The 18,526-nt window shown below is 47.8% G+C and overlaps 1 protein-coding gene across 4 annotated transcripts in view; it reads right to left on the reverse strand.

The window, feature by feature from the left end:
• Positions 1-10,418: 10,418 nt before the first annotated feature.
• Positions 10,419-18,526, reverse strand: part of MEIS1 (Meis homeobox 1) — a 209,284-nt gene continuing 201,176 nt past the window's right edge. The window contains exons 10-13 of one of the 4 annotated variants that reach the window (XM_056856048.1): positions 16,871-16,929; positions 14,509-14,598; positions 14,094-14,186; positions 10,937-11,076 (exon numbers count right to left, since the gene is read on the reverse strand). In XM_056856048.1, coding sequence (XP_056712026.1) covers positions 14,128-14,186; positions 14,509-14,598; positions 16,871-16,929 — 208 coding nt within the window. In that variant the 3' untranslated portion in view covers positions 10,937-11,076; positions 14,094-14,127. Of the gene's footprint in view, positions 11,077-14,093; positions 14,187-14,508; positions 14,599-16,866; positions 16,930-18,526 lie in introns of all 4 variants that reach the window. The other 3 variants (XM_056856049.1, XM_056856045.1, XM_056856046.1) reach the window with 3 other exon arrangements.

Below are 18,526 nucleotides of genomic sequence, written 5' to 3' on the forward strand. Positions count from 1 at the left end.
TGAAGATTTTCCCACCAGTATCACCTTCTGGTCTTGCAATATAAAGTGGTGAACATTTCCCACTTCTCCCAGTGATTTTTTTTTTTTTAAAAGAGAGATGCCAAATATATAAAAGACGGACTTCCAAAACCGGACTCAAATGGCCTGCGTATTTTCTTCCTCCTTCTCACCCCCTGGCGAAACAGAATATCTCCGGGAAGGTTCAGTAGGACAAGACACGCACCGATAAATACATTTAATATATATATATCCAGGAGAGAACCAGTTTACACCATTTTTCTTCCGTGGAAGAGGGTCGATGGAAACCCTTAAGACCTTCCCTCCCAACAAATCGGGACGGGCGTTTAGCGGCAGAGGTCCAAAAGGCGACCCGTGTGTGTGTGCTTGCGTGCTCCGCCCCAACCCGTGCAACATTCAGCCTTCGTTCTGCGGGTGGATTTCACCCTCCAAGCCAACAATAGGTCGCCTTAAACCAGTTAAGCCGTCCCCCAACATACACACAGACAGAAGGGCCTCGCTTTGAGGTTGAAGGAAAATGCATAATAATAATAATAATAATAATAATAATAATAATAATAATAATAATAATAATAATAATAATATGGAGCGTTTCAGAGGGTGGCCGGGTCGGCGTGCATAAGAGCTGGGTCCCAGCCTTAGAGCGCCTGAGCCAACCAGATTTCCTGGGTTGATGAGCTTGGTGGTCGCAAACTGAGATTCGAATCGAGAGCCCGGCGGGTTTACCCTCTCCTCCTCCTCGTTGGCGCAAAACGAAGGGAGCGGATCCGGATCCCGGAGGGGCTCCGCCGCCCGCGGCCACCCAAAGGGAGGGCGCGGGCAGCGGAGGACAGCCAGGACCGGGCGGAAAGGGCTCGGCGGCGCTCGGCTTAAGCGCTTGCAGGAGACGGGCTTTGTCAATTCCCCTGTAGAGGAACATGCATCGGAAAGGGTCGTGTTGTGGGTGCTCGTGTTGTGCGGGGAGGTGGGTTGCAAAGGGGGAAAAAGGGGTGTATGTGTATTTGCGGGGGGGTCATGCAGGCTCGTTCCCAATTTTTAGTGCACACTTCGGACGGCGCCCACCCCTCTTTCTCTGTCACTGCGACTCGAGCCTGGCTTTTGCACCTAGGAAATCTCCCAAAACTCTGCAAGAAAAGGAAATGTGGACGAGGTCCCTGAACATTTACCAGCTCTCCTCTGTGTGTGTTCCAGTCTAAAGATGCGCGTTTGTGGTCTTTTTTTTTTCCCTTTCCCCCTTTTCAAATTATTATTTTTTTCCAGATAGGGACAAAAGAGCTCTTTGGCTTCCCCTGACCCCACCGCGCACGCCGGGGCTTCATTGATCATCTCTCCTCCCCCCCTCCCCCGACTTTCCCCCCTCCCCCTTTATGAGATAATGCAATTACAAACATCAATAAGAAGCTGCAAGGGGAATCATTATGCCTTGACAGTGATAAATGACGGTGCAGAAATAGCATGGCGGCTCCCCCCTCCCCTCCTAACAATCCAGGAGCCCAGGGGCTTTGGGGAGGGTGGGGGGGGGGAGAAAGAGCTGAACACAGTCACCAAGGAAACAGATGACATCTAAAATGGCACCAAAGGGGGGGGGGATGAGCAGTCCTTTTCTTTCGCCTTTCACTCGCCTTCTTCTTCTCCCCCCGCCCCCCAAACGTTTGCCTGATTCCAAAGAGTTAGTTTTTGGCTTTGGAACCAGCTGCTGCGCAAAGCAGGGCGCTGTTTGGCACATCGAAGCCCGGGAAAAATCCCCTCTCCCCCTTCTCCATCCGCTACATAAAAACCCAAACCTGCTGACGGCTTAAGGGTTTATGAACTACCTTTCCCGCAAGCGCTTGGAGGCAGGCTGGGGAAGGCGAGGATCTCCCCGTGTGCCAAATTGCGAGCACATGGCACTGAAGATGTGGCGCCTCTGACACCTGGTTTGGAGGGGGTCGAAATCACGGGCCCTTTTTAGGGATCCCAAACCCTGAGCCGGGCGGGATCCCTTCCTCAAGGGCAGCATCCAGACCCCGGTTGAGGAAACATTCCCCCAGAGCAGTGGTTCTCAACCTTTTTTGCTCCATTCGCCCCTTTCACCGTTGTTCAGAATATAATTCCCCCCTTCCCAAGATAGTCTAACTAAAAAAAAAAACAAAAAACAAAAAAACCCTACATTTTTACAGATTGTACATAATCTACAGGACATCACACTTTGCTGAATGGTGGTCCCAATTCCCCCCCTGGAACCCTAAAACTCCCCCCTGGGGGGGATTTCCCCCTTGTTGAGAACCCATGCCCTAGAGAGAGAGCTGCACATGGAAACAGAAAACCAGGTGCAAGCCTTGCTCACAAGCACAAACTTAACCACAAACACTTTTTTTTTTTTTTGGCCATGGTTTGGCGTCCAGCATTTCCACAGTGCAATCCTGCCCCTGTGACTCCCCTTGAATTCCAGGCGCTTAATCCGGAGTCATTTCCACAGTGCAATCCTGCCCCTGTGACTCCCCTTGAATTCCAGGCGCTTAATCCGGAGTCATTTCCACAGTGCAATCCTGCCCCTGTGACTCCCCTTGAATTCCAGGCGCTTAATCCGGAGTCATTTCCACAGTGCAATCCTGCCCCTGTGACTCCCCTTGATTTCCAGGCGCTTAATCCGGAGTCACTCCGCCTAACGAGTTTATTTTAGAAGGATGGGCGAATGTTTCCACATTGCTCTCTGCAAAGCACCGCCCTTCCACATCTAAGCGGCCAGACTTCCCAGGAATGAGTTTGAGGCTCGGTGGGTCGACTGACAATCTCCAGAGCGAAAAACTGGTCTGGGATCCGAGTTTCCTGGGAGGGAGAAAAGTCCTCTGCTGGTCTTCCCTGGGGGGCAGGGGTTATTCTTTGTTATCACCTGGTTCTGAGACTCACACGTCCCCGGTAAATCTTTGCAGGCTTTCAGGCCGAGTTGCAGCCCCGGGTAGCGGCTACCGCTACATGCAATCAGGGCGGGTGCCAGTCTTTTTTGCACCCTAGGCAAGGCTAACTACTTGTGCCCCCCCCACCCATTGCTAACCAATTTTCAAAAACGGATGTCTTGTAGAAAAAAATAAAAGCCTGATGCATTCCTACAAAACTTTTATAAGATGTTATAATTAATTATTATCCATAGCACTGCTGTGGTACTTATCTTAAAATAAAAATTGTCATTTGCATTTTTTTTCCAGGATACTAATCTGTTTAAAACTGTGCCCCTCAGGCCAGTTCTGCGCCCCTCTGAGGTCTGCACCTTAGGCGACCGCCTAGTTCGCTTTAAATGGTAGCACCCGCCCTGCATGCAATCACCCCAGCCGCAACTCCTGGAGAAACCCTTCCCTGATTTCCAGTGCAATCCTAAGAAGACTTGCATTACATCTAAGGCCATTGGAGTCCATGGGGTTGGAAGGGTACTAACTCTACCCGGGAAAGGCACTGTTTGTCGCTTGTGCGGAGAACACACGGGAACTGTTTTGGGAGGATTTGCCTTGGATTCGCCGCTCTCTAGAGGCACGTTTTGTCCCATCCAGTTTCTCCAAACTCAACAATAAGCCCCCCATGCAGTTTTGAGAATTCACATGAGGAAGATGTGCACCTAGAGAGCGGCCAGTCCAAGGGGAAAACCTCCCATACATAAATGGTGGGTGTTACGTGACCAGTACAGCTTTGGGGGGGGGTGTTTGTGTGTGCAAAGTAGGTTGTCTTCGTAGCCACACTGAGGATGTCCAGATTGAGGAGTAAGCCTGACTAACTCCTAAGTAAACGGCGCTTTCTAGGATGCACAGGCTATTTATGCATGGGAGGTTTTGCCTTGGATTTGCCGCTCTCTACATGTGCATTTTCCCCATTCGAATTCTCAAAACTCTGCACGGGGGCTTATTTTTTAGTTCTGAGAATTTGGCTGGGGGAAAAGTGCATTTAAAGAGTAGCAAACCCAAGGCAAAACCTCCCATGCATAAATAGCCTGTGCATCCTAGAAAGCGCCCTGTTCAGTCCTTAAATGGAAGCATAGTTTGTCTTCCCCGCCACACCATAAATTATAAAGGGGGGGGGGGAGAAAAGTTCTTAATGTGCTACTTTAAAAAAATGTCCAGTCTTTGCTTGCAGGGAAAAGCCTAAGTCCCTGGCCTCGGGGCTGGCGTGGGCAGCCAGGCAAAGCGAGAGCCGCCCCGGTCCTTCTCGGCTTGCCGGGTCACTTGCGGGGCTGCCCGGGCTTCGGCTCCAGGGTCACCGGGCTGGGCAGAGACCCGCACACGCGTCTGGGAGCGTGTTCACACAAGCTGCGGGGATAGGGTTGCCAACTTCCAGGTACTAGCTGGAGATCTCCTGCTACTACAACTGATCTCCTGCCCATAGAGATCAGTTCCCCTGGAGCAAAACGGCCTCTTTGGCCATCAGACTTTAGGACATTGAAGTCCCCCCCTCCCCAAACCCCGCCCCCCTCAGGCTCCGCCCCAAAAACCTCCCGCTGGAGGCAAAGAGGGACCTGGTAACCCTAAATATTGTCGAAGGCTTTCACGGTCAGAGTTCATTGGTTCTTGTAGGTTATCCGGGCTGTGTAACCGTGGTCTTGGAATTTTCTTTCCTGACGTTTCGCCAGCAACTGTGGCAGGCATCTTTAGAGGAGTAACACTGTCCTTCAGTGTTACTACTCTGAAGATGCCTGCCACAGTTGCTGGCGAAACGTCAGGAAAGAAAATACCAAGACCACGGTTACACAGCCCGGATAACCTACAAGAACCACTGGTAACCCTAGTTGCCAACCTCCAGGTCCTAGTTGGAGATCTCCTGCTATTACAACTGATCTCCAACCGATAGAGATCAGTTCCCCTGGAGAAAATGGCCGCTTGGGCAATTGGACTCTATGGCATTGAAGTCCCTCCCCTCCCCAAACCCCGCCCTCCTCAGGCTCCGCCCCAAAAACCTCCGGGCGGTGGCGAAGAGGGACCTGACAACCCTATGCAGGGATGCCGGGGCAGCGGCCGGCGCTCAGAGGTGGCCAGGGCCCTTTTTCACGTGGAAGGATCCCCCGAGCGTTTCGGACTCCGGAGCCCAGCGTGGGAGGGCTTGGCCCCATCCCAGAAGGCGGGTGCTGCACTCAGCCGAGAGGAGACCCCCCCCCCCATATCCCCGGCTGGGTCTGGAAGACGAGGAGAGACGCCAGAGGCGACGGCTCTAGCAAAGCCGCCCCCCCCCCCGCCGCCCTTTCAACGCTTCGCAAACACGTTGAGCCGCACTGAGCGAAGCCAGACGGGCGCACGAGCCAGTTGGGGATGCGCGTCGGGAGGGGGGCAGCGGCGCGTCCTGGAGGTGGGGTGGGGTTAGGAAGAGACCATCCCAATAAGTAGTGGTCTTTCCCCCCTCTCCTTCCCGCCGCGGCCAGTTTTTGTGCCAGAGTTTTTGGGACAGGGTTCAAACCCGGCCCAGTTTTGACTTGAGCCGTCGATCCTCTGCAAACCAGGAGTGACCCGTTTCGCTTGGGCTGGATCTGCGGCTCGCCTGCAAAAAGGGGTGTGTTGTTTTTTAAAGCAAGCGTACCTCCCCCTCGGACGTGACTTAAACTCGGCGACCCCACCGGTCAGGAGGGACCCGGTGCTTGCACAGGGGACCTTTAACTTTACCTAACGCTTCTACCTGAAGCTTGGGGGGGAGGGGGGTCCCTGCTCACCTGCACCTACTTAGGGCCCGCCTTGCGATCCCCTCCCATATCCCCCGCCCAAGCGCGGATTTCCGGGGCTCCTTTTCAGGGAGGACGCTCGATTCCGTGCAATACGGGACTCTCGGCAAACGCGCCGTCCAGCCGACGAGGAGGAGCCGCTCCAGAAGCCCCAGCGCGCATGCGGCGTTGTCCGACTTTAAAAAGCACAAAAAAAAACAGAAAGAAAAATCACAAAAGCAAAACACAACCCCCTCCCCAAGCAAGCGAGAACACCCGCCAAACTTTTCCTTGGAACTTTTTATTGCAGCGCAAGGACGCGGCCGCGCGCTCCTCCTGCAGAGATGTTCCCTTGCCATAAAGTTGCAGTAGTCAACAAGGGCCAGAGTCCAGTAGCACCTTAAAGACGAACAAAAATATTTTCTGGTAGGCTATGAGCTTTCGTGAGCCACAGCTCACTTCTTCAGATACAGCTAGAACGGGAATCCATCGGTCTTTCAGTGAGCTGTGGCTCACGCAAGCTCCTACCCTACCAGAAAATATTTTTGTTAGTCTTTAAGGTGCTGCTGGCCTCTTGCCCTTTTTGACTACTGCAAACAGGCTAACACGGCGACCCACGGCGAATTATCTTCATAAAGTTGCAGGTTGCAATAGCTGCCGTTTGCAATGCATGCAAGTGGGCAACGGCTGCAATTGGCAACGGACGCGCCTTGCGGTCGCGGCCGTTTGCAACGTTTCGCACGGGCAATTCTCCCTTTATATCTATTTTTTAAACCACTCCGCCCCCCAACCGGCTTGAGGGGAATCCGGAGCCGAGGCGAGAGGGAGGCGGACGCCTACCTAGCGGGTCGTTTGCTCGACTCCCCGAAAGATGGCACTCCAGGCCGACGTTGCTGCTCCTTCCTCCGGCTCTGCAGCGGGCGGCGGCGGAGAGAGAAAAGAAAGGAGGATGGAAAGGGGGGGGGGGTCGGGGAGGAGGAGGAGGAGGAGAGCGGCTCTGTTGGGCAACTAATCCCTCCAGAGGTTTTTAAATACAGAGCACCCCCCCCCCTGCTCTGCGCGCCCGGCTGCGTTTGGAGAGCTCGCCTTTGCGCGCCCCTCTCTGCCCCCCACCCTGGAAAGAGGCATCGGCCAAGCGCCATCGCTTGGCGCACAGCATCCCTCCTCTGCCCCAATGCAAACTGGATTCCTAGCGGTGGGGTGGGGTGGGGTGGGGGGTCATGGGCCCAGAAGTGGAGAGAGAGCGCTTTTTTCTTTTTGGCCCCCGGAGAGGAAGATTGGGGGTCGATGACGCGCGGGGAAGGTCCGCTGGTTTTAATGCCTAGATCTTTGCAAAAAGAAAAGAGAAGGAACCTCGCCTGGCCTCGAAGCAGATCCCAGCTGGCTGCTGGGCTGGCCAGAAACACTAAAACTTTCCCTCTCCCCCTCCCTCCGTCCCTCGCAGCCCCCACTCATTTCTTCCTCTCCCCCCACCCCACCCCGGGTGCTGCCTTCGCCTTTGAAAAGCGCGTAGCTAGGGAACGGCGGGCGGCCCGCGGAGGCGGAATTTCCCAACGTGTGAAATGTTCTTAGCGCTGCCATTGAGCGGGTGCAATAAGGCGTGAGGGGGAACTAATCTCTCCATTTAAATGTTTGTGGCAATTTTACCTAAATGAATTTTAATGCTAAACGAGGGATAATTCCCTATTTGTTACCCGTTTACTTCTCTTTCCTCGGCCGGGAAAAAGCCCTCCAACGTCAGGCGGGGAACAATCGCGCGCGTCCCCCCCCCCTTCCAAATACACTCAAGGCATATTATTCATTAATGTGTTATAATTACAGCTGATTAAGTGTCGGGATAGAATGAGGCTTGGTTTTGCAGGGTGGGTTTCCCGCCCGCCCGCCCCCCCTCCAAACTTGAAATGTGCAAAATGAGTTAAATTTAGTATTGGGGTGGGTGGAAGAATTCCTTCTCCCTCCCCTGAAAGGCGGCGTGCAAACGCAGGCTGCTGGACTTTTGGAGTTCCCAAGGGGCGGTGTATTTGAAGTTGGGGTTTTTTAAAGGAACAATTTTTAAAAACAAAGAGCCCCTGACAGTGTAGATGCTGGCAACCCATGCCGTTCTACAGTTGCCCGGTTATGCAGAAATTAGGAACTGGCCTTTTAAAGGTAGGAAGGGTCCCTCTAGGCAAGGGAAATATGAGACAGATGGGAGGGAAGAATCCGACCTGGAGACCAAAAGTACTCCTTGCCACTGGCTAGTCACCAAACTAACTACATCTTTCCCAGTTGGGGTTGAAAAACCCAGTGAGATCTATGACCAGAACTTTAGGACTTCATGGAGAAGAGTTGGTTTTTATATGCCGATTTTCTCTACCACTTAAGGAAGAATCAAGATGCCTTACAATCTCCTTCCCTTCCCCTCCCCACAACAGACACCCTGTGAGGTAGGTGAGGTTGAGAGAGCTGTGACTAGCCCAAGGTCACCCAGCTGGCTTCGTGTGGAGGAGTGGGGAAACCAATCCGGTTCACCAGATTGGCTTCCGCCGCTCATGTGGTTCTCTAGATCCGAGTCCACCACTCTTAACCACTACACCGGGCTGGCTCCCTAGAAGTAGACTGTAGCCATGAACTGTAGGTTTGAAAAAGGATCTTTATGACAATTTTGGATGAAGGGTGACATAGCTTAAATCCAAATGTGTGACTTAGGCCTTAGGATTTCAGTGGCACTGCTCCCATCAGGGAGAGACATACAAAGTGGATTCGCCAGTGACCGGCCCTGATTTATCACCAGGCATTTCGGATTATGTGCAGATTAGAAATTAGCCCTGGCACCTCTTCTTTGAGCAATCCAGCCTTGGAAAGGCTCTCCGACCCACACGAGTAAACAAAAGGTGAGGCGCATAATGCTCCAACAGCAGGTGAGGCCATCCATCAACCCCTGCCTAGTGAGTCCACAAAACAACCCGGGCTCCGCTTTTAAATAAAAGAAGGGAATTGTTCAGGGCGAGTTTATGGGGTGACGTCGATTTGAATGGCAGACACCACACGGCTTTCTCACCGCCGAGGTCTTTTGTTCACACCACTCCATCGCTCCTAGCATCAATTTTTGAATAAAGTTTTTTTTTTTTAATAAGCATGCTTTAGCTAAAATATTTGTATGTTTGTTCCGAGCCCCTTGGGGAACACTTTTAACAGCTGCCGTTTTATTTAGAAGAAAATTATAAGGTATTGTATCCTAAACATGTTATTTGATTCTATTTAACCAGTCGGCTGCAACGTAAAGAGTACAGCTGTGCTGGGAAATTGGTTAATGGCCCAGTCTGCAGCCAATCACAACACAGGATTTATTTATGAGCATTAGATATATATATATATATTTTAAGTCTTGTCCCTTTGCTACAAGTAGTTAATGTACAAATGTGCATTTATTTGGATTTCGGGAAAAGTGTTTTTTTAAGTGCTACACCTGATAATAAATCTAATTTGAACAGAAGTTTAATCAGTTTATTAGAACAATTTAATTTAAATGTCACCTGTGAGTCATTTAACAAGATGCAATTGTTTTTAAAACCCCGTCAGATTTCAGGCGGTTAAACCTCTTTTTTTTTTTTTTTTTTGCCTCGGAATCTTAACATTTGATAAGTCTTAATGATCAGCCTGAAAAGAAACAGGGCAAACTGTACAATATGGTGTAACATGATTCACTTAAAAAAAAAAAATTAGAAAGTTATCGGGGGTTCAACTCTATTTCGAGAGGTAGATGGGCATGCTGCTCGAAAATTGCCACAGATTTGGAGGGCTAAGGGCAGCAGCAGAAGAAATTTTCCAAGCAGGGGAGGCAGCGTGACAAAAAATAATTTGCTTTTATTTTAGATTCAGATTTCATTACTGCACTCAAACTACTACAACTTGGGCTTTGCGTTATTGTACAATCCAAACAGTTTCAATCAGAAACTCTAAGACTCAATGTGCAATGATTATTAATAATAATTCGCTCCTTGGTTTCTTGATAGAAAAAGGCTATCAACAAGCATTTTGTTTAACCACAACAAAAGTATAATTAGCTTATCCCACTTAGTAAATCTGTATGCATGCCAACTCATACCAAACTGCTACTTTTACAAAAAAAAAAGCAATAATACAGTTCATTTTTCCAGTCCTTTTTTGTTTTTTTGTTTTGTTTTTTTGCACAAAAAAGTTTATTTACAATGTATACATAATATGCTCCATGAATGGGACTATGGAAAAATGCATGACTGTTGCTTTGCCCAAAAAATAAAAGTCAACGTAGTAAAAAATAACTCTTCAAGTTCGTGTTTTTTTGAGCAGCATAAAACAGGAAGTGATGTCGGTGGTGTTGGCTGCTGCTTCATGGGGACGACAACGATGCTTGGATGTGACAATTATCTTCAAATACACTTTTCTCTCGGTTTCCATCCCTTCTCCTCTCAGTCTTCTTAAGACACTGCCAGCAACAGCTGATTAATCATTGTTGAGGACTGTTGTTTTTCCCATCCTTCCCGATTTACATCTGTTCAGGCCAATTCAAATATGGTGAGTAAATGAATTAGACATGCAAATTCACGCCCCAGGCTAGAAAAAAGGGGGAGGGCGGAGAAGAAGGAGAAGAAGAAAAGAGAGAAATACAGAGTGCATGGCTGAAATCCTAGGAAAGAAGAAATGTTCTTCTGCCTGACATAGATTTTTTTTAATGCTCTAAAAATCTGCAAATAAATTGTTTTTGTCATTTGCAGGATAACTGTAAGGCTTTCTCTCTCTTTTTTAAAATGTAAGGAGGCTTCTGGAGGAATTGAAGAGCTATGGAAACAACACACATAGTGTGGAAAAAAATTCACATTTTTTTCTTAAAAAATCTATAAGAAACAACGTAATATGGTTAATAGAATAATAGCATTTTACAATATTCCACTCTGTTGCCTTATATAGTTATTTCTGCATGTCCCCCAGACGTTGAACCGGTTGCGGTGTGTTTCATCCTGCTTTCCAGGGTCCCTGTAAAAGACGAATGAGGATAGTCCCTTGGTCCAAACTAGATGCCAAGATCGGAACTCCGTCAAGTCACTGCCAAGCGACGACATTCAACTCTGCCGTCGTTGAAGGTAAAAAGTATATTCCCGTAAGCTACTGAGCATGAATGTCCATGACTTGTCCACTCATTGCTGGGTCTCCTGTGTTGAGCATGGTGGGGCTAGTTGCTGACATCGGCATTCCAGGGTGGGGTGGCCCTCCATGCATCATCATTGCGGGGTGGTGTGGGTGTCCAGGAATGTAGGAATGCATTGGGGGGCCGTGGCGCAGCTGAGCCGGATGTGGGGGCATCTGGGGTGGCGTATAACTTGGCTGTCCCATATTCATGCCCATTGGACCACCCCGAGACATGTAATCCCCGGGCATACTTTGCAGTCCTGCAGAAAGACAGAGACAGAAAAAGAAAGAGAGAAAGAAATATTCGTCAGCATTGAACCTGATTGACGTAAAAGGCAACACGGCTTTCTCAAGTTTTAAATCTTTCCCTTCCAGGAGTTCCGCACAGGAATGATGTTTTAGCACATGAGGTCCTTGGGAATACTCGGACAATGTTCGGTATGCACCGACACAAACGTTCGTTTACAGTTTGCAACAAAGAAAATAAATGTGTAAGTTACTTATTCACCACCACAACATTTGGAAAGCAGGACACACAATTCAAGTGTAGAGCACAGATATTGTGTAGGAATATCATATTGTTTTTTATTGCGGTCATCAACGGCATTCTGCGTGACATACTGCACAGACAGAAGAGATGTCCCCCAGTGTCCCCTGAAAGAACAACACAGGGATTTGCTTCTAGCGGCTTTCATTATACTGAAAACAGCTGATGGGTATGTGGACCTCAGAGGATGCTTGACATTGATTGCCTCCAGTATCCTTGGTTCAGTCCCTTAGAGCGCTCCAGCCCCCCCTTTTTTAAGAAACATGTTTTTCTAGTGTGCCAGGCGCAGATAGAACTGAACGGGTTTGCACGAGAGAACTACAATAGCCCTATGCAGATGCTCATTCATCGCACGGGAAGGGAGCGGCGTCACTCATGTGCAGGCCCTGCTCCTTGCAATCGCCGAGTGGTTGCCCAGGGCGGGTGCATGGTGTTCGTGCTCTTGTATGCCCCCTCCCTGTGATCAGCATGGATTGTTGTTGAGGGGGTGCATGGGCGCTCCCGCCCTGTGTGGATCCCTTGGCAATCACGTGGAAGCGGGGCCAGCGCCCTCATGCCTGTTCTCATGCGGGGGCTGACGGATGGGACATCAGCATAGGTTCAATGTGTTTACTAAAGGGCTTGGTTTAGTAAAAGGTTTGGAAAAGGAACCATGGTTCAAAAACCGTGTTCTTCACAACAACAGTTTACTCCACTTAGACAGCAAAAATGACAGTTGTGAATCTAAAAGGGGGAGGGGTGTAAAAAATAAGCCATGTTTTGTAAGATGGGTAGGGGCCAAGCAAGGTGTATGCATTATTCAAGAAAGGCCTCATACAACGCTGAAATTGATAAGATTACAAAGGATGATGGATAAATCAAACCTGTTATTTTTTTTAAACACATAAAAATCAATAACAGTTATCAATTAATTCCTTCCCTGTGATCATTCATGTCTGTGGGGGTGGGGGGAGTGAGAGAGAGAAGCGGAGAGAGAGATACAGAATTCAGTCAACCTTTCAGTGATTTTTTTGAGAACAATAAGAAAAAATTGGGCCTGGGACAATAAACCTCCCCTCTTTACGTGAAGCTCTGCCTTCTGCATGGATTGCTGTAGTTGATGGAAACTGACAGGTGTATTGTTTCTGAGAGCTATAAGCTCTTTAATCATCCAGGGTGAAAGGCATAACGCTATCGCTAAGCAGGTTCAATTGGCTTTACTTCTAAGTAATAATGCGCCGCAAATGCTGCGAACACCTTGGAATCAGGTCTCCAGACTGGAGCAACGGAGAGCTGCTTAATCTAGCCTAAAGGAACATTTTTGAACTTAATGAAAATTGGTTATAAAATATACTGTACTCACAGCTGTTTAATGAAAAAAAAGGATGATTTTTTGTGTGTAATAACCTATTAATTTAATTGGTCACGAAGCATAAAATACATCATTTAAAATTTAATTGACCTAGAAAGTTAAGAAACAATATTTAAATTAACTGAGCTGGGGAACAAAAAAAAAAAAAAAGTCTGTGATGAGGTAATAAAGCCGGTTGCGTTCCCCAAGCTGAGATGAAATGTTTTCACAACTAATAGATTAAAAAAGGACCCTTATTTTTGAGACACGCTGCAGAGGAGACATAACTGTGAAAGACCAAGGCTTTGACCACCAAATGGTATGTTAATGTAATCCGGGAGGGGGGGCGGTGTGCCACGAAAAGGCTCAAAAGCGAAAAAAATAGAAACCGCTGGCTTTAAGTTCAGAAACCAAGCTTCAGAAACAATGAAGGAAGTATTTTAAAAATGCACTCCTGTTTCCACATGGTCTAACTTTTATTTATCCTCCCCCCATGCCCCAACCAAGGTCTTGTATAATGTGTTTGTGTGTGTGCGTATAGCCCCCCCCCCCAAAAAAAAACCATACAAGAGCAAGAAACTGGGACAGGGTTTGTGAGCTTATTTCTCTCGGCCTGCTACCGAAGTCTGCATTAATGATCTCTATTTTTGTATACTGAATAAGTCAAATCCATTTGTCACACTGCAAGTGATGGCATACTTAATTTGGATATAGTCAATTAGCCCGGGCTAAGCTCCGCAGCCTGCTGTGCGCACCTCTATTTTGTATTCTCCTTTTTTTCCCTTTGCCCTGCGTAATCCCATTATGACGGAGGGACAAAGAGGGAAATAAACTTTAAAAATATATATAAGGAACTTAAAAAAAAAATCCGACGACCTTCCTATCCTAAGCAAAGCTTTTAATTAAAAAAAAGAAAGAAAAACAACAAGAAAGAAGTCTGTGTTGGGTTTTTTTTTTTTTTTTTGGTGTCTTGCAGGTTAGTGCAGAAATGTAACTCATGCATCAACTGTGGTTAGACAGATTTATGACACTTCGGGGACGTGCTCTTTCCTCTCCGTGCACGGCTGCAGACTGCTTACATTTTGCAAATCAGTCTGTTACTATGACAACTCCGCCCCGCTCTCCTCTTGGCTGTTTCTTGTTTTGTCATGTGGTCAGTACTGAATAATCGGAACACACAGGGATAAATGTACATCACATACAGTGCTTTTCTAAGCCCGGGAAAGCTCGATCGAGACGGAGGGGAGAGAGAGAGAGAGAGAGAGAGAGGAAAGAGAATGCAGAGGCCAAGGATTCCACGGAAAGACACATGAACAAGCATGAAGATATGGGCAAGGAGAACGTAAGGAAAACGCCCACCGCTAGAGCAAAGTGAAGATAAAGACCCCGGATGTACTTACTTCCCCCTGGCTTTGCGATTGGTTAACTAGATGGTTACATGTAGTGCCACTGACCCTCCATGCCCATATTCATGGTCATTCCACTCATAGGTCCTAGAAGGGAGAGAAAAAAAATCCAAGAAGATGCCAGAGAATGAGCAAAGTCAACAGATAGTGCCAAAAGACCCTTTAAAAAAAAACAGATCCCAGAGGGGGGTCGGAGGAATGTTCAGAGAGAGACGAGAAAAGAGCCCTGTCTTGTCCGGGGTTTTTTTATTTTTTTTTTAAAGGCGGCGTCAAGAAGACAGGCGGAGAGCAAGGGGAAAAGCGAGCGAGTGAGGTAGAGCAGGAGGCGAGGCGGAGTTCACCTGTGGTCGAGTGCGGCATGACTGACATTACAACTTGGGAGGAAAGCGCATTGCGTCGCGGCACTTACCGGGCGCTCGGATCCCCATGTGCTGCTGACCATCCATCACAAAACCTCCCATTGGCTGTCCGTCTGCGTTATAAGGTGTTCCTTGGCTGACTAAAAAGGTGCAGGAAACGGCTTAATATCGCTTTATCAGCAAAAAAACTGACCAGTTGTCTTGGAAGAAAAATGAAGCAGTGCATTTCGAGACATGCTTGGGGTTTGAGTACTACAGGACTCCATGTTGGCTATCTTAATTTTTTGGGTCATAACGGCATCTCGGGGCCTTACGGCAAACAGTGATAGATACCATGTGTCTGCCGTTAGCCTGATCCCGGACTGTGAAGGAAGACCATATACCACACGATAGCACACAGGCAGCCCTTACTAAGCAGACCTTTGCTCTCATTCTATTGCATGGAGTGACCCTACTTCCCTCGTGTGGCTCTGGTGGCAGCAAAGACCAGGGCCCCCCAACCTTTTTGAGCCTGTGAGCACATCTGGCATTCAGAAGGGCGGGCACATCCACAAAATGGCTGCCCCAAAATGGGTACCCTAGGAGGTGGAGCCAGCCACAAAATGGCTGCCGCAGCTTCACTTCAGTCACACAGTGAAGATCCTTGTGCTGTGGTGGCAGCTGCTGCCAAAGCAACATTAAAAAGAAATCTGCATAGCCACTCAAATCCCCGTGCTGGGCAAAAGCCCCATCTGGCCCCACCCACTTTCTAGAAACACTTGGTGGGCATCAAGAAAGGAACTGGCGGGCACTACCCTGGGGGCCCCTGGCGTAAGGAAGTAAGGAATCCACTTGCTTCCTGCGGTCATCTGCCTACAGGAGTCTAGATCCTGCCACCTCACTTGCATTTTCCATGTCTGTTTGTGTGCGAAATTTCCAAGGTTAGACAGTATATCTACATAATTGACTTAAAACATGGAGCTGGTCCTGCTAGAGCCAAGAAGTCTAGAAAAGGTCTGCTGTTGATACAATATTAGGGAGCTGTTCCAGCACCAGAGTGGAGCTGCCTGAAACTCTTTCCCCATTTCCATTTTCCTTTGCCCAAGTAGACTGATCCTCACCAAATGGAACGAGGACCCTGCACACCTGGGAGGTCTTTTGTTCAGACGAGTGGGCAGACCTCTTGGATTTGGAGAGTGCATTGAAACCCAGAAGCGGATGGTTAATATTAAGGGATCAGGCTTCGAAATGTATGCCAAATACATCTGATACAATGGGGGGGGGGGGAATCAGCTAGATTCGAGTCCAGTAGCACCTTAGAGACCAACAAGATTTTCGGGGAATGAGCTTTCGAGAGTCAGATATGTATCTGACGAAGGGACCTTTGTCTCCCGAAAGCTCATACCCCAAAACTTTTGGTCTCTAAGCCTCTACTGGACTCGAATCTAGCTGTTCTACTGCACACCAACATGGCTACCCTCAGAAAAAATAGGGGGAAATCGACCAATTCGACTATTCCTACAGGAGGCGCTATACTGTAGTTACAATGCGTTCCTACTGAAGCGGCGTCTCCTTCGCTACCACTACCAGTGACCAGTAGCCTTGCCAATTGATAGCATCTCAGAGCCACCATCTTGGAAATTAGTCTTGGCATTAAACAAGAAAAATGAATAATACGCCCCACCCCCTTTGCCAACAAACTGAAAACACCCAGAAACAATAATTTAAATACTTTGATTTTCAGAATCTAGATGCAAGCCCAAAATCTCAAAGAATGGGAACTCAAGAGTCGTTATTTCTTTAAACAATGTGAGATACCCAAATGTGGAGGGGGGGAGTGTTAACAAGAGACAGATAAAGGTAAAATAGGCACTGTCGAGTATTTTCACCATTACTCCTATTCTGGATTTTAACAGAACATTAAAAGCTGGCTTCAGAAGAAAGCTGCCTTGGGTTATTAAAGAACATAAAGCTCCACCTCATTGAATGTCTTTGAACTCTACTGAGTCCCACAAGCGATTGTGACCCCTTTGCCCTTTTGACAGGTAATAAAGTTTACAGCAATTCCACACCAAGCCATGCACCAGGGAGTGGTAGTATGAGCAGAAAGAGCTGGGGAGGGAAACCCAAACACGAATAATCCGCTTGCAACATGAAGGCTAAACTGTGTGCCAATATGCCCATCACGTTAACTTACCTATATCAATTAACCTCTGCTCAAACAGATGTATTTTTTTTTCAAATGTGTTAAAAGTTTACTTAACAGCGGTAACAAAGACAAGACCTGGCTTTGTTTAAACCAGTCCCGGCGTTCCCTTTTAACTTATTTACCAGGTAACGGACCTCCTGGTGAATGGCTTGTGGATGGGTTTGGTTTTGGTTTTTTTTTTTTTTTTGCATTTGTGATCATGACTACAGTTAGTGAGAACTTGCCTGCTCGATTGGACTGGTCTATCATGGGTTGAACTATTCTTCTTCTAGCATTAATAAACCTGGAGGGGGGAAAAAAAGAAAGGAGAGAAAGAGGGAGTGAGCGCGTTAGTCAAAAAGAGAACCACTGGTCTTGTAGAGTCTTGTCCGCGCAAGCAGATTCAAGTGAGGCAAAACCTGTAACCTCTAATGACCTTTTGCAAATACAAGCCTAGGGTTTCGGGTCTGATTTATGTCGGCCGGCTTTTACCATAGCTGGACACTTCCATTTCATCTTTTATAAGGGAATTAGCAGAGTTTTCGGGGAAGCAATAACGGCATGAGGCTGGGGGGGGGGGGATGTTGGGAAAGAGATATCCTGCCCATAAAGGCATCTGTTCTCCTTGCCTTCCACACCCTATTAGTGATATTGCTGGATAAGTCCTCTTAATTTTTTCCCCTTCCCCATTTTTTTTATCAAAACCTTCCCTGCCTCTCGCAAACATAATTCTATTTTAATGCCTACCGTTAAGATAATGAACTGTGATGGCAGCTCACCATCAAATGAGAACACGTCTGGAGTTTTATCGCCGCCCGGCTCAGTCCAGTAGGGACTTCAGAGCAAAGCATTCCTGGTAGATTTTTGTGGTACATCCTCCTCCCCTTTCCTTGATCTTTATGCAAAGTCAAGGAGAGGTCACTGCTATCCAGTAATGGAACCTCTTGTTTCGTTTTTCTGCTGCTGGGTTCTGAACATTTACAGTAAACATCTTGTTAAATTGTAATTACGATATTACCGATAAGGGGAACGAAATCTGATTCCGACGAGGCGGCGAGAGTTAAAACATTTGTCACCCGAGCTTAACAATCGTGAACATTTTCACTTGACTTAATTAGCTCCGGAATTGTTGTACTGGAGACGATAGTTGATTAAGATGCAAAGCGAAGATAGTTAATAAGGTGGTGTAAATGGCAGATCTTAAACAAAGGGAAAGAACCTAGAAGCAAAAGCAGTAATGCTGAAATGTCATGCTCTACTTTGTTTGCTAAGAACACCATCCAGCGTAGCTCTCCTTCAATCTTTCAGCCAAAACGTTCAGTGTGTGGCAGAGCGGGTTTAGTGGTAGACTGTGTTCTATCCCAACAGGTTCCCCTTCCCAAAGCAATGGGACAAAACAACATCTACCCATTCAAAATGGCATGACCCCAAAAATGTATATTTTGCTGTTGCTTGTTCCAAGTCTAATCAAAAGAACAATGGTTCAGGTTGGGTCTCTTGACTACATTTAGCTCAAGGGAAATAATACCCCTTCCTCCCCTCAATAGGGGTAGGCTTGGTATATTGACACATTCAAATGCAACCTCTTCCACAAATCCATCAAGAATATTATTCTGACAACTGGGTCTCAAACAATCAGTCCCTTGGATACAAGCAGTTTTGCTCTGATCTGGATGGCCCAGGCTGGTCCAATCTTGTCAGAACCCTGGAAACTAAGCAGGGTCGACCCCGGTTAGTCCTTGGATGGGAGACCACCAAGAAAGACCAGGGTTGCTATGGAGAGAGAGGCCATTGCAAATCACCTCTGTTTGTCTCTTTCCTTGTCCTGGGATGGCCCAGGCTGGCCCAATCCCACCAGGTCTCTGAAGCTAATCAGGGTCATCCCTGGTCAGTATTTGGAT

The sequence above is a fragment of the Euleptes europaea genome, chromosome 10 (assembly GCF_029931775.1).
Source record: "Euleptes europaea isolate rEulEur1 chromosome 10, rEulEur1.hap1, whole genome shotgun sequence".
In the NCBI taxonomy this organism is placed as follows: Eukaryota; Metazoa; Chordata; class Lepidosauria; order Squamata; family Sphaerodactylidae; genus Euleptes; species Euleptes europaea.